Source organism: Dendrobates tinctorius, unplaced genomic scaffold, assembly GCF_039654945.1.
Source record: "Dendrobates tinctorius isolate UK_male_01 unplaced genomic scaffold, ASM3965494v1 ptg000075l, whole genome shotgun sequence".
NCBI classification, from domain to species: Eukaryota; Metazoa; Chordata; class Amphibia; order Anura; family Dendrobatidae; genus Dendrobates; species Dendrobates tinctorius.
In genome coordinates, this window is record NW_027361743.1 from 21,133,103 (window position 1) to 21,147,094 (window position 13,992).

The 13,992-nt window shown below is 47.0% G+C and overlaps 1 protein-coding gene across 18 annotated transcripts in view; it reads right to left on the reverse strand.

Annotated features, from left to right (window-relative positions):
- The window catches only part of PARP4 (poly(ADP-ribose) polymerase family member 4), a 278,533-nt gene that overhangs the window by 185,824 nt on the left and 78,717 nt on the right, over positions 1–13,992 (reverse strand). For all 18 annotated transcript variants that reach the window (XM_073583072.1, XM_073583087.1, XM_073583086.1 and 15 more), the window contains exons 27-28: positions 11,862–11,942; positions 9,132–9,212 (exon numbers count right to left, since the gene is read on the reverse strand). In XM_073583072.1, coding sequence (XP_073439173.1) covers positions 9,132–9,212; positions 11,862–11,942 — 162 coding nt within the window. The remainder of the gene's footprint in view (positions 1–9,131; positions 9,213–11,861; positions 11,943–13,992) is intronic.

Consider the following 13,992-nt stretch of genomic DNA (forward strand, 5'->3'; position numbering starts at 1 on the left):
AGGACCAATACTATTCTCCATCTACACCTTCGGCTTGGGACAGCTCATAAACTCCCACGGTTTGCAGTATCACCTCTATGCCGATGACACACAGATCTACCTATCTGGACCCAACCTCGCCTCCTTACTGACGGAAATCCCACAATGTCTGTCTGCTATCTCAGCCTTCTTCTCTGCTCGCTTTCTCAAACTGAACATGGACAAAACAGAATTCATCATCTTTCCCCCATCTCACTCTACCCCTCCACCAGACCTATCCATCAATGTCAATGGCTGCTCACTTTCCCCAGTCCTGCACGCTCGGTGCCTTGGGGTGATCCTCGACTCTGCGCTCTCTTTAAAACCACATATCCAAACCCTCGCCTCCTCCTGCTACCTCAAAAATATTTCCCGGATCCGCTCATTCCTCAACCACGAAACCACAAAAACACTACTGCATGCTCTTTATCATCTCCCGCCTCGACTACTGCAACCTCCTACTCTCTGGCCTCCCCTCTAGCACTCTGGCACCACTCCGGTCCATCCTACACTCTGCTGCCCAACTAATCCACCTGTCTCCCCGCTATTCCCCAGCCTCCCCCTATGCCAGGCCCTTCACTGGCTTCCTATTGCCCAGAGGCTCCAATTCAAAACCCTAACCATGACATACAAAGCCATCCACAACCTGTCTCCTCCATACATCTGTGACATGGTCTCCAGGTACCTACCCGCACGCAACCTTCGATCATCTCAAGATCTCCTTCTCTACTCTCCCCTTATCTCTTCTTCCCAAAACCGCATACAAGACTTCTCCCGTGCTTCCCCCATACTCTGGAACCCTCTGCCACAACACATCAGACTCTCACCATCAATGGAAACCTTCAAGAAGAACCTGAAGACCCACCTGTTCCGACAAGCCTACAGCCTGCAAAGATCCTCGGTCTACTGAACCACCGCACGACCTGCTCTACCCTCTCCTACTGAATCCTCACCCATCCCTGTAGACTGTGAGCCCTCCTGGGCAGGGTCTCCTCTCCTTATGTACTTGTGTGTCCCTTGTCTTACACATGTTTATTATACTTGTCTATATTTCCCCTTTTCACATGTAAAGCGCCATGGAATAAATGGGGTTATATAAATGCTTCATAATAATAATTATGATAAGAGATTATGATAAACGTATCTATTTAAAAAAAGGAGATTTTTGTGTACTCACCGTAAAATCTCTCTCTTAGCCTTTAATTGGGGGACACAGAACCGTGGGTGTTATGCTGCTGTCCACTAGGAGGCGACACTATGCATAATCTGAAAAAGATTAACTTTTGCTCCTCCTCTGCAGTATACACCCCTGGACGGCGTCAGCCTTCTCCAGTTTTGTGCAAAAGCATTAGGAGGAATATACCAGAAACATAACCATGCCTGTAAAAAAAGGCTACTATAAACAGGCTCAAATAACAATATGAGAACCCAACCGTAACAACGGCCCGCAAGGGCAACAGGGCGGGAGCTGTGTCCCCCAATTAAAGGCTGAGAGAAAGAGATTTTACGGTGAGTACACAAAAATCTCCTTTACTCTGTCGCCTTATTGGGGGACACAGAACCGTGGGACGTCCCAAAGCAGTCCCTGGGTGGGAAGCAGTGGACGAATATTGTGCTGACAGTCCCCTAGACTTGGGGTACTGCCGCCTGCAGGACCCGTCTACCCAGGCTCGCATCCGCTGAGGACTGGGTATGCACTCTGTAGTGTTTTGTAAATGTGTGCAGGCTAGTCCAAGTGGCTGCCTTACACACTATAAGGCTTGCGTCGGTGGTCAAGACCTTCCATTGACCTGAGAGAAAGGATTTTCCCCTTGCAAGCGAGGTTGGCTTGAGCCACCAGTGCAGGGACCTCCTGGTGTTTGCTGATAACCGGAACTCCCTGTGGAGGGAGAACGGATTCCTGTCCCAGGACTTGAGGATGGCCAGTTGAAGGGGTCTGAGGTGAAACTGGGCAAATGGTACCGCCTCCATTGCTGCTGCCATCCTGCCAAGTACTCTCATGGCATACCGGAGAGATCTGGGGGACTTGCGGAGGAGTGTGTGAACTCCCAGACGGAGAGCCAGTGCCTTGTCCCTGGGGAGGATCGCCAGACCCTTGGAGGTGTCGAATAGCATCCCCAGGAAGGTCAGAGACTGACTCGGGGTAGTCGAGGACTTCTGTAAATTGACTAACCATCCCAGGCGCGTCAGAGTGTCGATCGTGATCGAGACGTTGACCTCGCAGTCCTTGAGGGTGGGGGCCTTGATGAGAAGGTCGTCCAGGTATGGAATGACTACTATGCCTCTGGAGTGCAGAACGTCCATGGTAGCTGCCATGACCTTTGTAAGTGTTCTGGGAGCCGTGGCGAGACCGAACGGGAGGGCCACAACACTGGTAATGGTCTTGATTGATTGCGAATCTGAGAAACCTCTGATGGGCGGGAGCAATCGGTATATGCGGGTATGCGTCCTGTATGTCTATGGAGGCAAGATATTCTCCTTTTTCCATAGACGCAACGATTGACCGGAGGGATTCCATGCGGAAGTGACGAACTCGAATGTACTTGTTGAGTTGCTTGAGGTCTAGTATGGGTCGGACGCTGCCTCCCTTCTTGGGCACCACGAACAGGTTGGAGTAGAACCCTCGGAAGCGCTCTTCTGCTGGGACTGGCACTATGACTCCTGCTCGCAGGAGGGAAGAAACCGCTTGACGGAAGGCCTGAGCTTTGAGCGGGGATTTTGGAGGGACAGAGGGAAAAAAACCTGTGCGGTGGGCTGGTAGTAAACTCGATTTTGTATCCTGAAGACACTATTTCCTTGACCCACTTGTCTTCTGTAATAGGTAGCCAGACCTGCTGAAAGAGTAGCAGTCGTCCGCCTACAAGTGGGGTGTCTTCCAGAGGGCATGAGTCAGGAAGAGGGAAAAGTCTGAGGTTTTCCTCCTTTAGGTTTTGCCTGGCTTGCCTTTGATTGCCAGTTCCTGTCCGGCCTCTGTGCCGCACGTGTGTTGTCCCTGCGGGGGGGAACAATTACGGTTTTGTGCTGGGCGTGAGACGGACCAGCCTGAAGAATTCCGAAAGGATCGGAAACGAGATTGATTACGCCTTTTAAACGTGCGTTTTGGTCTTAGTTGAGGGAGGGAAGTACTTTTGCCCCCGGTAGCATTGGATGTCATTGCATCCAGCTTTTCACCGAAAAGACGGCCACTGAAGTACGGGAGATTTGTTAGGGACTTTTTTGAGGCCGCATCCGCTTTCCATTCTCTTAGCCAGAGAATATGCCGGATTGTGATGGCGTTTGATGCTATTCCCGCTATTCCTCTTGCAGAGTCCAACGCTGCATGGACCATGTAATCTGCCACCACTGCAATTTGCACCGCCTGGTCCGCCAGCTGAGGATTTGAAGCTTGAAGGCCCTTTTGCAATAGATCAGCCCAAGCCATGATGGCCTTGGCTGCCCAAACTGAAGCAAATGCGGGAGCCAAAGAGGCACCTGCCACTTCAAAGAATGAACGAGCCATGCGTTCGACTTGTCTGTCTGCTGTGTCCTTGAGGGTTGAACTGTCCGGCAGCGAGAGAAGCGTTTGTGCTGCTAGCCTAGAGACTGGAGGGTCCACTTCAGGCGGATCTGTCCAATCCTTGGTGTCTTTCTGTGGAAAGGGGTATTTTGCTTCCAAATACATGCGATTGGCGAATTTTTTCTCAGGCTGCGAAAAATGCTTAGAAAGGATTTTTTGAAATTCCGGGTGATTAGGGAAGACCTTCGATGGTTTCTGAACACTTTCAAAGGAAATCTTGTGTTCTGGTGCTTCCGGGGTTGGATCTGAAATGTCCAGCACCCGAAGGATGGAAGAGACGATATCCTCAACTATCGCAGTATTGCTAGGGGGACAAGGGAGCAAAGCGTTCTCTGTTTCGTTATCTGAATTGGAGTAACATATGCCCTCTGAGTCCTGCGCATCGCTAAGGAGCTCCCTAGCGGGCGAACTAGAGCGGAGGTTTCCCGTGGTCTGGGATCGTTGTGGAGATCCACATTGTCCTTCTCTATCAGGGGACGGCCTCGGTGACCTGAGGCCACTGTGTCTTTCCCTGGAGGGGGAAGACCTATTGCTATGTGAGGACGCAGATGAACGCGACCTGTGGGTCCGCTTACGCCTCGAACTGTCGGAAGCGCCCTGATCATGACACCGGACGTCCCTTTGCTGGGTAACGTTCATAGCCAAGACATGACCCTGCAGAGCCTGCAGTAATGTGGAGGTCAGGTTATCTATAGATTGTGTCATAGACTGCGACATCTGAGTCGCCCATTCCGGCGCAGTAGCGGTCGCAGAAGCGTTGGTAGGGACTTCTTGGGGTTCTGATCCTGTTTTTTGGATACAATCCCGGCAGTGCGGGTACGTGCTGCCGCTGGGGAGAGTGGCCTTGCAGGCTGTGCAGACTGCATAAAAGCAGTCTTGCCTGGTTCTTTTCCTTGAGCCCGACATAGTACCTAGGCTGATTAGTGGAGGCCCTACAGGGGTATCTACGCAGAGGAAAGGAGTAGGAGAGTGTTATATGGTATAGGAATTCACAGCTGAGTACCAAGGACCCAGCTGTGATCTTACCCCATTGGTGCTCCCCCTTAGGTCGAGCGCTGCTACAGTCATATGTAAAAGTTTGGGCACCCCTATTAATGTTAACCTTTTTTTTTTATAACAATTTTGGTTTTTGCAACAGCTATTTTAGTTTCATATATCTAAGAACTGATGGACTCAGTTATATTTCTGGATTCAAATGAGGTTTATTGTACTAACAGAAAATGGGCAATCTGCATTTTAATAAAATTTGACCGGTGCAAAAGTATGGGCACCTCAACATAAAAGTGACATTAATATTTTGTAGATCCTCCTTTTGCAAAAATAACAGCCTCTAGTTGCTTCCTGTAGCTATTAATGAGTTCCTGGATCCTGGATGAAGGTATTTGTGACCATTCCTGTTTACAAAACAATTCCAGTTCAGTTAAGTTTGATGGTCGCCGAGCATGCACAGCCCGCTTCAAATCATACCACAGATGTTCAATGATATTCAGGTCTGGGGACTGGGATGGCCATTCCAGAACATTGTAATTGTTCCTCTGCATGAATGCCTGAGTAGATTTGGAGCGGTGTTTTGGATCATTGTCTTGCTGAATTATCCATCCCCTGCGTAACTTCAACTTCGTCACTGATTCTTGCACATTATTGTCAAGAATCTGCTGATACTGAGTTGAATCCATGCGACCCTCAAGTTTAACAAGATTCCCGGTGCTGGCATTGGACACACAGCCCCAAAGCATGATGGAACCTCCACCAAATTTTACTGTGGATAGCAAGTGTTTTTTAGCCTCCATGCATAACGCCTTTTTGTATGACCAAACAACTCAATCTTTGTTTCATCAGTCCACAGGACCTTCTTCCAAAATGTAACTGGCTTGTCCAAATGTGCTTTTGCATACCTCAGGTGACTCTGTTTGTGGCGTGCTTGCAGAAACGGCTTCTTTCGCATCACTCTCCCATACAGCTTCTCCTTGTGCAAAGTGTGCTGTATTGTTGACCGATGCACAGTGACACCATCTGCAGCAAGATGATGCTGCAGGTCTTTGGAGGTGGTCTGTGGATTGTCCTTGACTGTTCTCACCATTCTTCTTCTCTGCCTTTCTGATATTTTTCTTGGCCTGCCACTTCTGGGCTTAACAAGAACTGTATCTGTGTTCTTCCATTTCCTTACTATGTTCCTCACAGTGGAAACTGACAGGTTAAATCTCTGAGACAACTTTTTGTATCCTTCCCCTGAAAAGCTATGTTGAATAATCTTTGTTTTCAGATCATTTGAGAGTTGTTTTGAGGAGCCCATGATGCCACTCTTCATAGGAGAATCAAATAGGAGAACTACTTGCAAGTGGCCACTTTAAATACCTTTTCTCATGATTTGATACACCTGGCTATGAAGTTCAAAGCTCAATGAGGTTACAAAAACAATTTAGTGCTTCAGGAAGGCAGTAAAAAGTAGTTAGGAGTGTTCAAATCAAGAAAATGATAAGGGTGCCCATACTTTTGTACCAGTCAAATTTTGTTTAAATGCAGATTGCACATTTTCTGTTAGTACAATAAACCTCATTTGAATCCAGAAATATAACCGAGTCCATCAGTTATTAGATATATGAAACTGAAATAGCTGTTGCAAAAACCAAAATTGTTATAAAGAAAAAAGGTTAACATTAATAGGGGTGTCCAAACTTTTACATACGACTGTAAGTCCCACGTCCTGTGCCCCCCGGAGACTGCTGTGCTGCGTTCTTCCAGGTGCAGCAAGATGGCCACCGGATTCTGAGGTGGAGAGGGAAGGGGGCGGAGAGCTGGAAAAGGGCGCGCTGGGCCATGTAAAAGCGCGCCCCTCCTGCCTCGATCCGCCCCTTCTATGACACTGCAGTGTCATTTTCGTCATCCGGGGGGCGGGCCGGGGGGGCGGGAATGGGGCGGCGACTTCAGCTAGGCCGAAGCCGCGGCCTAAATTTGAGGTCTCCTGCCCAGCAGGGCTCCAGGACGGCGCGGTCGTCCGCGGGGGGGGGGGGTCGGACTTAAACCAGAACCCCCCAGAATGAAAGGAGGGCTGGCGGTGGGGCCATATATGTGACTGGGGCCCTGTGGAGGGTCCCTTGGGGCGCCATTGCTGCAGAGACCGGGGCGCAGGGAGCGCGGTCTCTGATAGGTGCCGTGCCTCGCTGCACCTCCCCCGGTCCCAAAAGGAGCCCACAGGTGGACTGGGGTCCCTGGTGCCTGGTACAGGCCCTACCTGCGGTGTCTCAACCTAATACCCCCAGAGGGGGATTAGGGAGGGTGCTACTGTCACCGTCAGGGGGCTTCATCGTCGCCTCGACCCAGAGCCGGACGGAACTGAGGAAGGAGGGGGGTCTCGACCTCGAACCAGTACCCGAGGGACTGGTGAGGGAGCGACATGGGGAATAGCCACCTCGACCTCAACCGGGTACCCCTAATAGGGGACCGAGGAGGGAGCCATGCCGGGAGTCTCGCTGGAGACCCTCTTTTCTTCATCTGTAGTCCTTTGGAAAAAAATCCAGGAAAAAGACGGACTAAAAAAAAAAATCTTAGGTTTGCCTCCTGCGACACTAAGCAAAAACTGGAGAAGGCTGACACCGTCCAGGGGTGTTTACTGCAGAGGAGGAGCCAAAGTTAATCTTTTTCAGATTATGCATAGTGTCGCCTCCTAGTGGACAGCAGCATAACACCCACGGTTCTGTGTCCCCCAATAAGGCGACAGAGTAAAATGTATTTGTTCTTATGATACCCTTGGTATTAGGCAAATAAAAGTGGAGATACATTTGTTCTATTTGACTATATGAGGGTCTATATGAATCCTCATCTTGAATGGTCTTTAGGTGACCACCCCAACCTTACCCGTATGTCCCAACTGTATTTATCCAGGATTACACGTGCGATCGACAGTTTTCATTGTATACCGAGGAGACAAACGTATGTGTTGCATAGATAATAAATGCAATTTTTCAACTATTTTCCAACTATCCAAAAAAATGAATTTCTGAAAAAAGCATTATGTTTATGTCACTATTCTGGGATCAACAAGGATCTTCTAAAGGATTAATAGCCTGAATAAGTCTCGAAATAGAACAGACTGTAAAGGCCCCGTCACACACAGCGACGATCTCGCTAGCGAGATCGCTGTGTGTGACGGGGATCAGCGACCGGCCCCTGCTGGATATTGCTGATCGTGCAGCATCGTCCAGGGCCATTTTTTCATCGCTGGTCTCCCGCTGGCCAGCACGCATCGCTACGTGTGGCAGCGAGAGACCAGCGATTGGCGACGCTGGACGCTGGTTTCTAATGTAAACATCGGGTATCTAGGAGCCGCGCGGCTCTTGGATACCCGAACTTTACCCTAGATACCAGCGCACGCTGGTTTCCAACGTAAACAGCTTGAGGAAGCGAGAGGAGAAGAAGGAGGATATGGCTGATAGACACTCCGGGATTCTGGACAGCAGAGAGGTGACGTCTGGGCCAGAGAGGTAGATCTGAGTATCATCAGAATAAAGGTGGTACTGGAATCCGTGGGACTTTATGAGTTGACCCAGGCCAAGGGTATAAATTGAGAAGAGTAGGGGTCCTAGAACAGAGCTTGGGGGACTCCAACAGAGAGAGGGTGGAATGAGGAGGTAGTGTGGGAGTGGGAGACGCTGAATGTGCGATTGGAAAGGTATGAGGAAATCCAGGATAGGGCGAGTTCTTTGATGCCAAAGGAGGAGAGGATCTGTAGTAGGAGGCAGTGGTCTATTTACTCTAGAAAAGAGAAGACTTAGGGGAGACCTAATATATATGTACAAGTATATCAGAGGGCAATACAGAGATCTCTCCAATGAACTGTTTGTACCAAGGACTGTGACAAGAACAAGGGGGCATTCTCTTCGTTTGGAGGAAAGACAATTTCTGCACCAGCATAGAAGAGGGTTCTTCACGGTAAGAGCAGTGAGGCTCTGGAATTCTCTTCCTGAGGAAGTGGTGATGGCCAACTCACTGAATGAATTTAAGAAAGGAATAAATGCTTTTCTTGTGAGTAACAGTATAGAAGGTTACGAATAACATAATATTATAGGTAGATGGTTGACCCACCTTAGGGGAAGGAATTTTTTTTTCCCTATGGAGAAAATTGGCTTCTACTCTGTGAGTTTTTTGTCTTCCCCAGGATCAACAATGCAGAACAGCTGCACTAAAAATAGGCTGAACTAGATGGACATAAGGTCTTCCTTCAGCCTTCAAAACTATGATACTATGTAACTATGAATAGCAAAGTGGATTTCTGCTGAAGTGAATAGGAAGTGTTTTTCAAGTGTTTTGAGGAGGATTTTGGTAGTGGATTCATTACACTAAACTTCTCAAAAAAAAAATTGAAACGTTTTGAGCCTGTTTTGATGCACATGTTGGGAAAAGCTTCCAATATTTACCGCTAATGTCTAGGCGCATGGTGGCATCACTGCAAAAACAAAAACTTTTTCCCCTTTTATGGGGAGTTCTTACGTTCTGCAGGTATAGGCGCCACACAATGAATCTGATGACGCCTTTCAGTCATATGGATTATTGCACTGACCTCATTCTCATTTTCCTTTTCGAACAGAATTCCATCCTCGTAGTCTTTTACTAGAGCTCGAGCTGTAAGGGTGTGCAGCATCTGGACACAAGGAGATCAATGTAATGTTAGCTAAAATACATAGGGAATTGCATTTTTTTTCTGATATTACATGCATGTATTTTGAGTTAGTAACACATTTTGCAACCACACCATCTGTAATCCGCAGACGTGAGATCTGTGTCTTCCAGTACAAGGAATCTGTCACCAGGTTTTTGCCACCTAATCTGAGAGCAGCATAATGTAAGGGATTTTATCACAAAGACAGCAAGGAGCCCAGTAAGTGACACATCACTGGAATCAGGGTCTCTGATCCTACATCAAGCTGCTCTCAGATGGGATAGCAAAGGCCTGCTGACAGATTCCCTTTAATGTTGATGTTTGATTTACACATTTGTTATGTTCTATTTTACATACGCTGCAGGCATTTCAGAACGTAAATGAAGCAACGGATTGCAAAATTGTGCTAACATTGTCTTTCCTTGCCTTCTTTTTTTTTACTTTTTGTTTGGCAACTGCAACAATTCTGCGCTTTTACTATTGTTCAATAAAACAAGTTTAAAAAATAAAAATATTTGGAATTGGGTTTCATTAAAAATGTTCGGCTTTTAAAGCTTTTAATGCTGATTGTTTCCTTAACTGATTGCTGGCTACAGAAAGAGATTAAAGGGAACCTGTCAGCAGGTTTATAGACCCCAAATTAACTTTCTCTATGTAAAGTTCCTGTAATCTTGATGAAGTCTGTGCCTTTGTAGTATAAGGGTACCGTTACACTAAGCGACGCACCAGCGATCCCGACAACGATACGACCTGGTAAGAATCGCTGGTGCGTCGCTACATGATTGTTAGTAAGCTGCCAAACAGGCAGATCTACTCAACGACACAGGAACGATACGGCGATCTGTATAACGACCTCGGCGGTCGTTGGGACCTTGTCACACAGCAGCGATTCTGACGACTCATTCCTGCGTCCCTGAGTTCTGCGTCGCCAACGAGGTCACTTGTCGGCGTCAAACACAGTGATGCATGCTGGCCAGCGGGACGCCGACGATGAAAAAATGGCCCAGGACATTCGAGCACGATCAGCGACATCACGGCGGGGGCCCGGTCGCCGCTATGTGTCACACGTAGCGAGATCGCTGGCGAGGTCACTGTTGCGTCACAAAATCGGTGACTTTCCAGCGATCTCGCTAACGATCTCGTTATGTGAGACGGGGGCTTAAGTCAGTGCCTCCATTTTCTAGACATCAATCTGCAAATTATCAAGCAAATAAGCTGCAAGTGCAGGGCGCCTGGTCTGCACTTACAGCTCTCTGACTGCTCTCCTTCTTTCCCCGCCTGCCACCGGCCTCCATTCAGTGACTGATGGGTCACTCTTCTCCGTGATCTGCTTCCCCGCCTGGGATCTTGCAGAAACGTTGTCATTCCCGAAGTATGGTCCTGATGACATTCGATAGGAGGCCTACATGCGCCGCCGTCCCTGGGAATGATGGAGCTTGTGTGAGTTCTCATGCGAGGGAGCAGAACACAGAGAAGAGTGACCTATCTGTCACTGACAGGAGGCCGGCAGCAGGCGGGGAGAGAGGGAGAGCGGCTAGAGAGCTGTAAGTGCAAGGGAAAGCCCCCTGCACCTGCATCTCATTTGCCTGAAAATTTGCCAATGGATTTCTAGAAGAGAGAGAAAAAGACTTATAAAACAAAAGGTATGGACTTCATCAAGATTACAGGGGCTTTACATGGATGAGGTTACTTTGGGGTCTGAAAACTTACTGACAGATTCCCTTTAACAAAGAACTGATGAGTGTGCTGGTTGTATTTACAACTCTTATCTGTCGCTTGCTGAGCTCGTTTCCACTGAGGTATGACCACATCAAAGGGGAGCTGAACTTTAATGTGATCATTAATCAGCTGCTAGGAGCTCATCGAAAGATATAAAAAAAAGTTACAAACTCCACATGAAGGATCACTGATGGATCCTTAGTTAACTCATTCTGCAGCCAGCAAAAGGCAGTGCAACACAAAGTTGCAAAGACAAACGGTGCAAAATTTGTACTTAATGTAAACATCATTCAAAGCACAATATACATGCATTTAATTAAAAAGTTTAAAAAAAAAAATGCCCTTGAAGGCGTTCAACTTTACATGCTTTAAAATAAGGCAAGCAAAAATACTTCAAAGAAATATTTTCTAAAAAGAACAGATTAAAAGGCAGTGAAAAAAATCTGCCCCACCCTGAATCACATCTTTTCTGAGAGTACAGGTCACACTTGATGGACTCGGGGTCCCCATACACAAAAAAAAAAAAAAATCGAAATGAGTTGCCTTTTCCCCCATGCAATATGGAATCTATACCAATAAAGGATTATTTTTAAAGGAGCTGGAACCAACCCATCTTTATTTCTTGAACCTGCCAATATCGGCGTCCTGGGCCAATAGTCTAATATGTATGAAGTCCTCCTGACAGGTGTTGTCAGGGGATATAAGGATCAGGAATGAGCGATTTTGGACCACCGATCCTTTTGTTCTCCGAGATAAGCCACCTCCAGAAGAGTCTGCCAGCGACTCCCCCGATAGATAACGTGATAAATGTTGGAAAATCCTAACAGTGTCACAGCTTATATTCTAGGACAAAAAAAAAAACTTTATTAAGGCCATAATGCCAATAAATGAAAAAAATAAGGAGCAACATACTGTTCCAGTCGTCTTCTGCAGCTCGGTGGTGGAAACCATGTTCTCCAGCTCCTCATTATCAACTAATGCCTTTAGTGTTGCCTGCAGGTTCGAAAAAAAGAAAAATGCATTTGGATATTTTACACTTTTTATCATTGGAAAACGATGAAGCAGAGTTCACAGTAAATTACCGGACTATTGAGAGTTATTTCATCGCATCCTAAAGCAGGTTTTTCGGATCTCATGTAAGACCCTTCTCTGCATATAAGGTGACGCTGGAAAATATCACTGTGCATGTGCAGTAGACGTAGGACCTGCTGGTTTCTCTTGCGAATCCTGGTAGAACGTCATATCCTATGACGCTTTCAGTACAAAACCCTTTTACTTTTACTATGCTGCACTAACGACTTAAAAAGAAAAAAGCAAACACAGGTGGTACTCACCCTACCCAGGTCCATTGCTGGCTCTCTGCCGTTGCTCGGATCTCTGGTTGGGCTGAAGCAGTGACATCACGACTACAGTGCAAATCATCACTGCGGGCACGTCAGTGAGCGCTACAGCTCATGCGGTCTACATCAGTAAAGCCTTGAGTTCAGTGTTTGGCTGCAGCGGTGATGTGCTCTGTATAGGTAACATCACATCTCCAGCCAGGGCCGGACTGGCCGTCTGGCAATTCTGGCAAATGCCAGAAGGGCCTGTCTGGTCGTGGGCTGCTTGGCTGCTACGTTGTTAACAGAATCAGTGTTCTCAAGACACCCATACTGTTAAGAGAAGGTCATGGGTATCATTAGAAATATTGGTCTTGTAGTAAATCTTGCTTTCCTCCATCCAGGGTAATATTAGTAGTATATCTCATCTGGTGCTTGGGAACGGGGACAACATGGGCCTGTGTGATTGGCTGAATTTCAGACCCAGTCCGTACCTGTCTCCAGCCAATACACACAGCCCAGAGCAGCTGCGCAGAACCAGGGCTGGCCCCAGTAGAGGTGCGGAGGGCGAGTACTAATGGTGTTTTTTTGTTTTACAAGAATGAGATCATTTTGGCAACCGGTATTTTCAAAGTGGAAAATTCCTTTAACAGAAATTTCTTTAAATCCTAATCCCTGTTAGGGCTGTCGCAGAAGAAGCCGGCAAGGATCTGCCTTGGACTAGTCATCCAAGACATACTGTATAATATCCAGACGGCTTTTCAAAGTGTGTTCTATGAAACGCCGCAGTATTTCAGAGTGAAACATATACTGCCGCAATACCACAGCCAGTGTCCGATTTATGAATCTCATGTCAGGTTCCTTTTAAAATTGCCATAATCCCCTATCCAGTAGATGGAGGAAAAATGCGTGTTCGGACCAATATATATGTCTGCATACCTTTTGGAAAGTGCAGCGGACTGCACTCTCTTACCAACGTGGTATATAATTTTTGCAATTGGTCCCTATCATGGATGGATGCCTCAGAATCCACCCTGACTGTGGCCACAATCGGCCATGTATCTCCTGAATGTCCTACGTTTCCATCCTTTTAAACACATAACTTCAAAAATTTCCATAACGTGAAAAGTTTATGTTGAAATTTTTGACAGAATGACACAGAAACGGAAGGGACTCCTCACTTGGGTTACGATGACATTCCTTGTATGTGCATTGGATTTTAATATTTTCTTTATTGACAAGGAGGTCATTCACGTAACACCAAAACTACTTGGAGCGTTGATCTTTTTTTTATTTTTAATCTTTACATAGAATGATAGAATGGTAGAGTTGGAAATGACCTCCAGGATCATTGTGTCCAACCCCCTGCTCAATGCAGGATTCACTAAATCATCCCAGACAGATGTCTGTCCAGCCTCTGTTTGAAGACTTCCATTGAAGGAGAACTCACCATGTACACATTTAGGAGGCCCAAGGGTGCTTCACTGATGCCACGATATTTGGGCCCAGAATTGTATTGAGTTTACAACCATGGTTGGTTTTGGAGATGCAATAAAAAAAGAAAACTGAAACCCTCTAGCTTCATCCCGCTTTTTTTATTTTCCAGACATGCAATGTTTTACCAAAACGGTCTTTGTCAAGGTTGATGAAGACCTTAGTGGCTGAAATGTTGCATGATAAAACACCTTGGATGAAGCTTGGGTGCTTCGCTCTTGGTTTTCTTT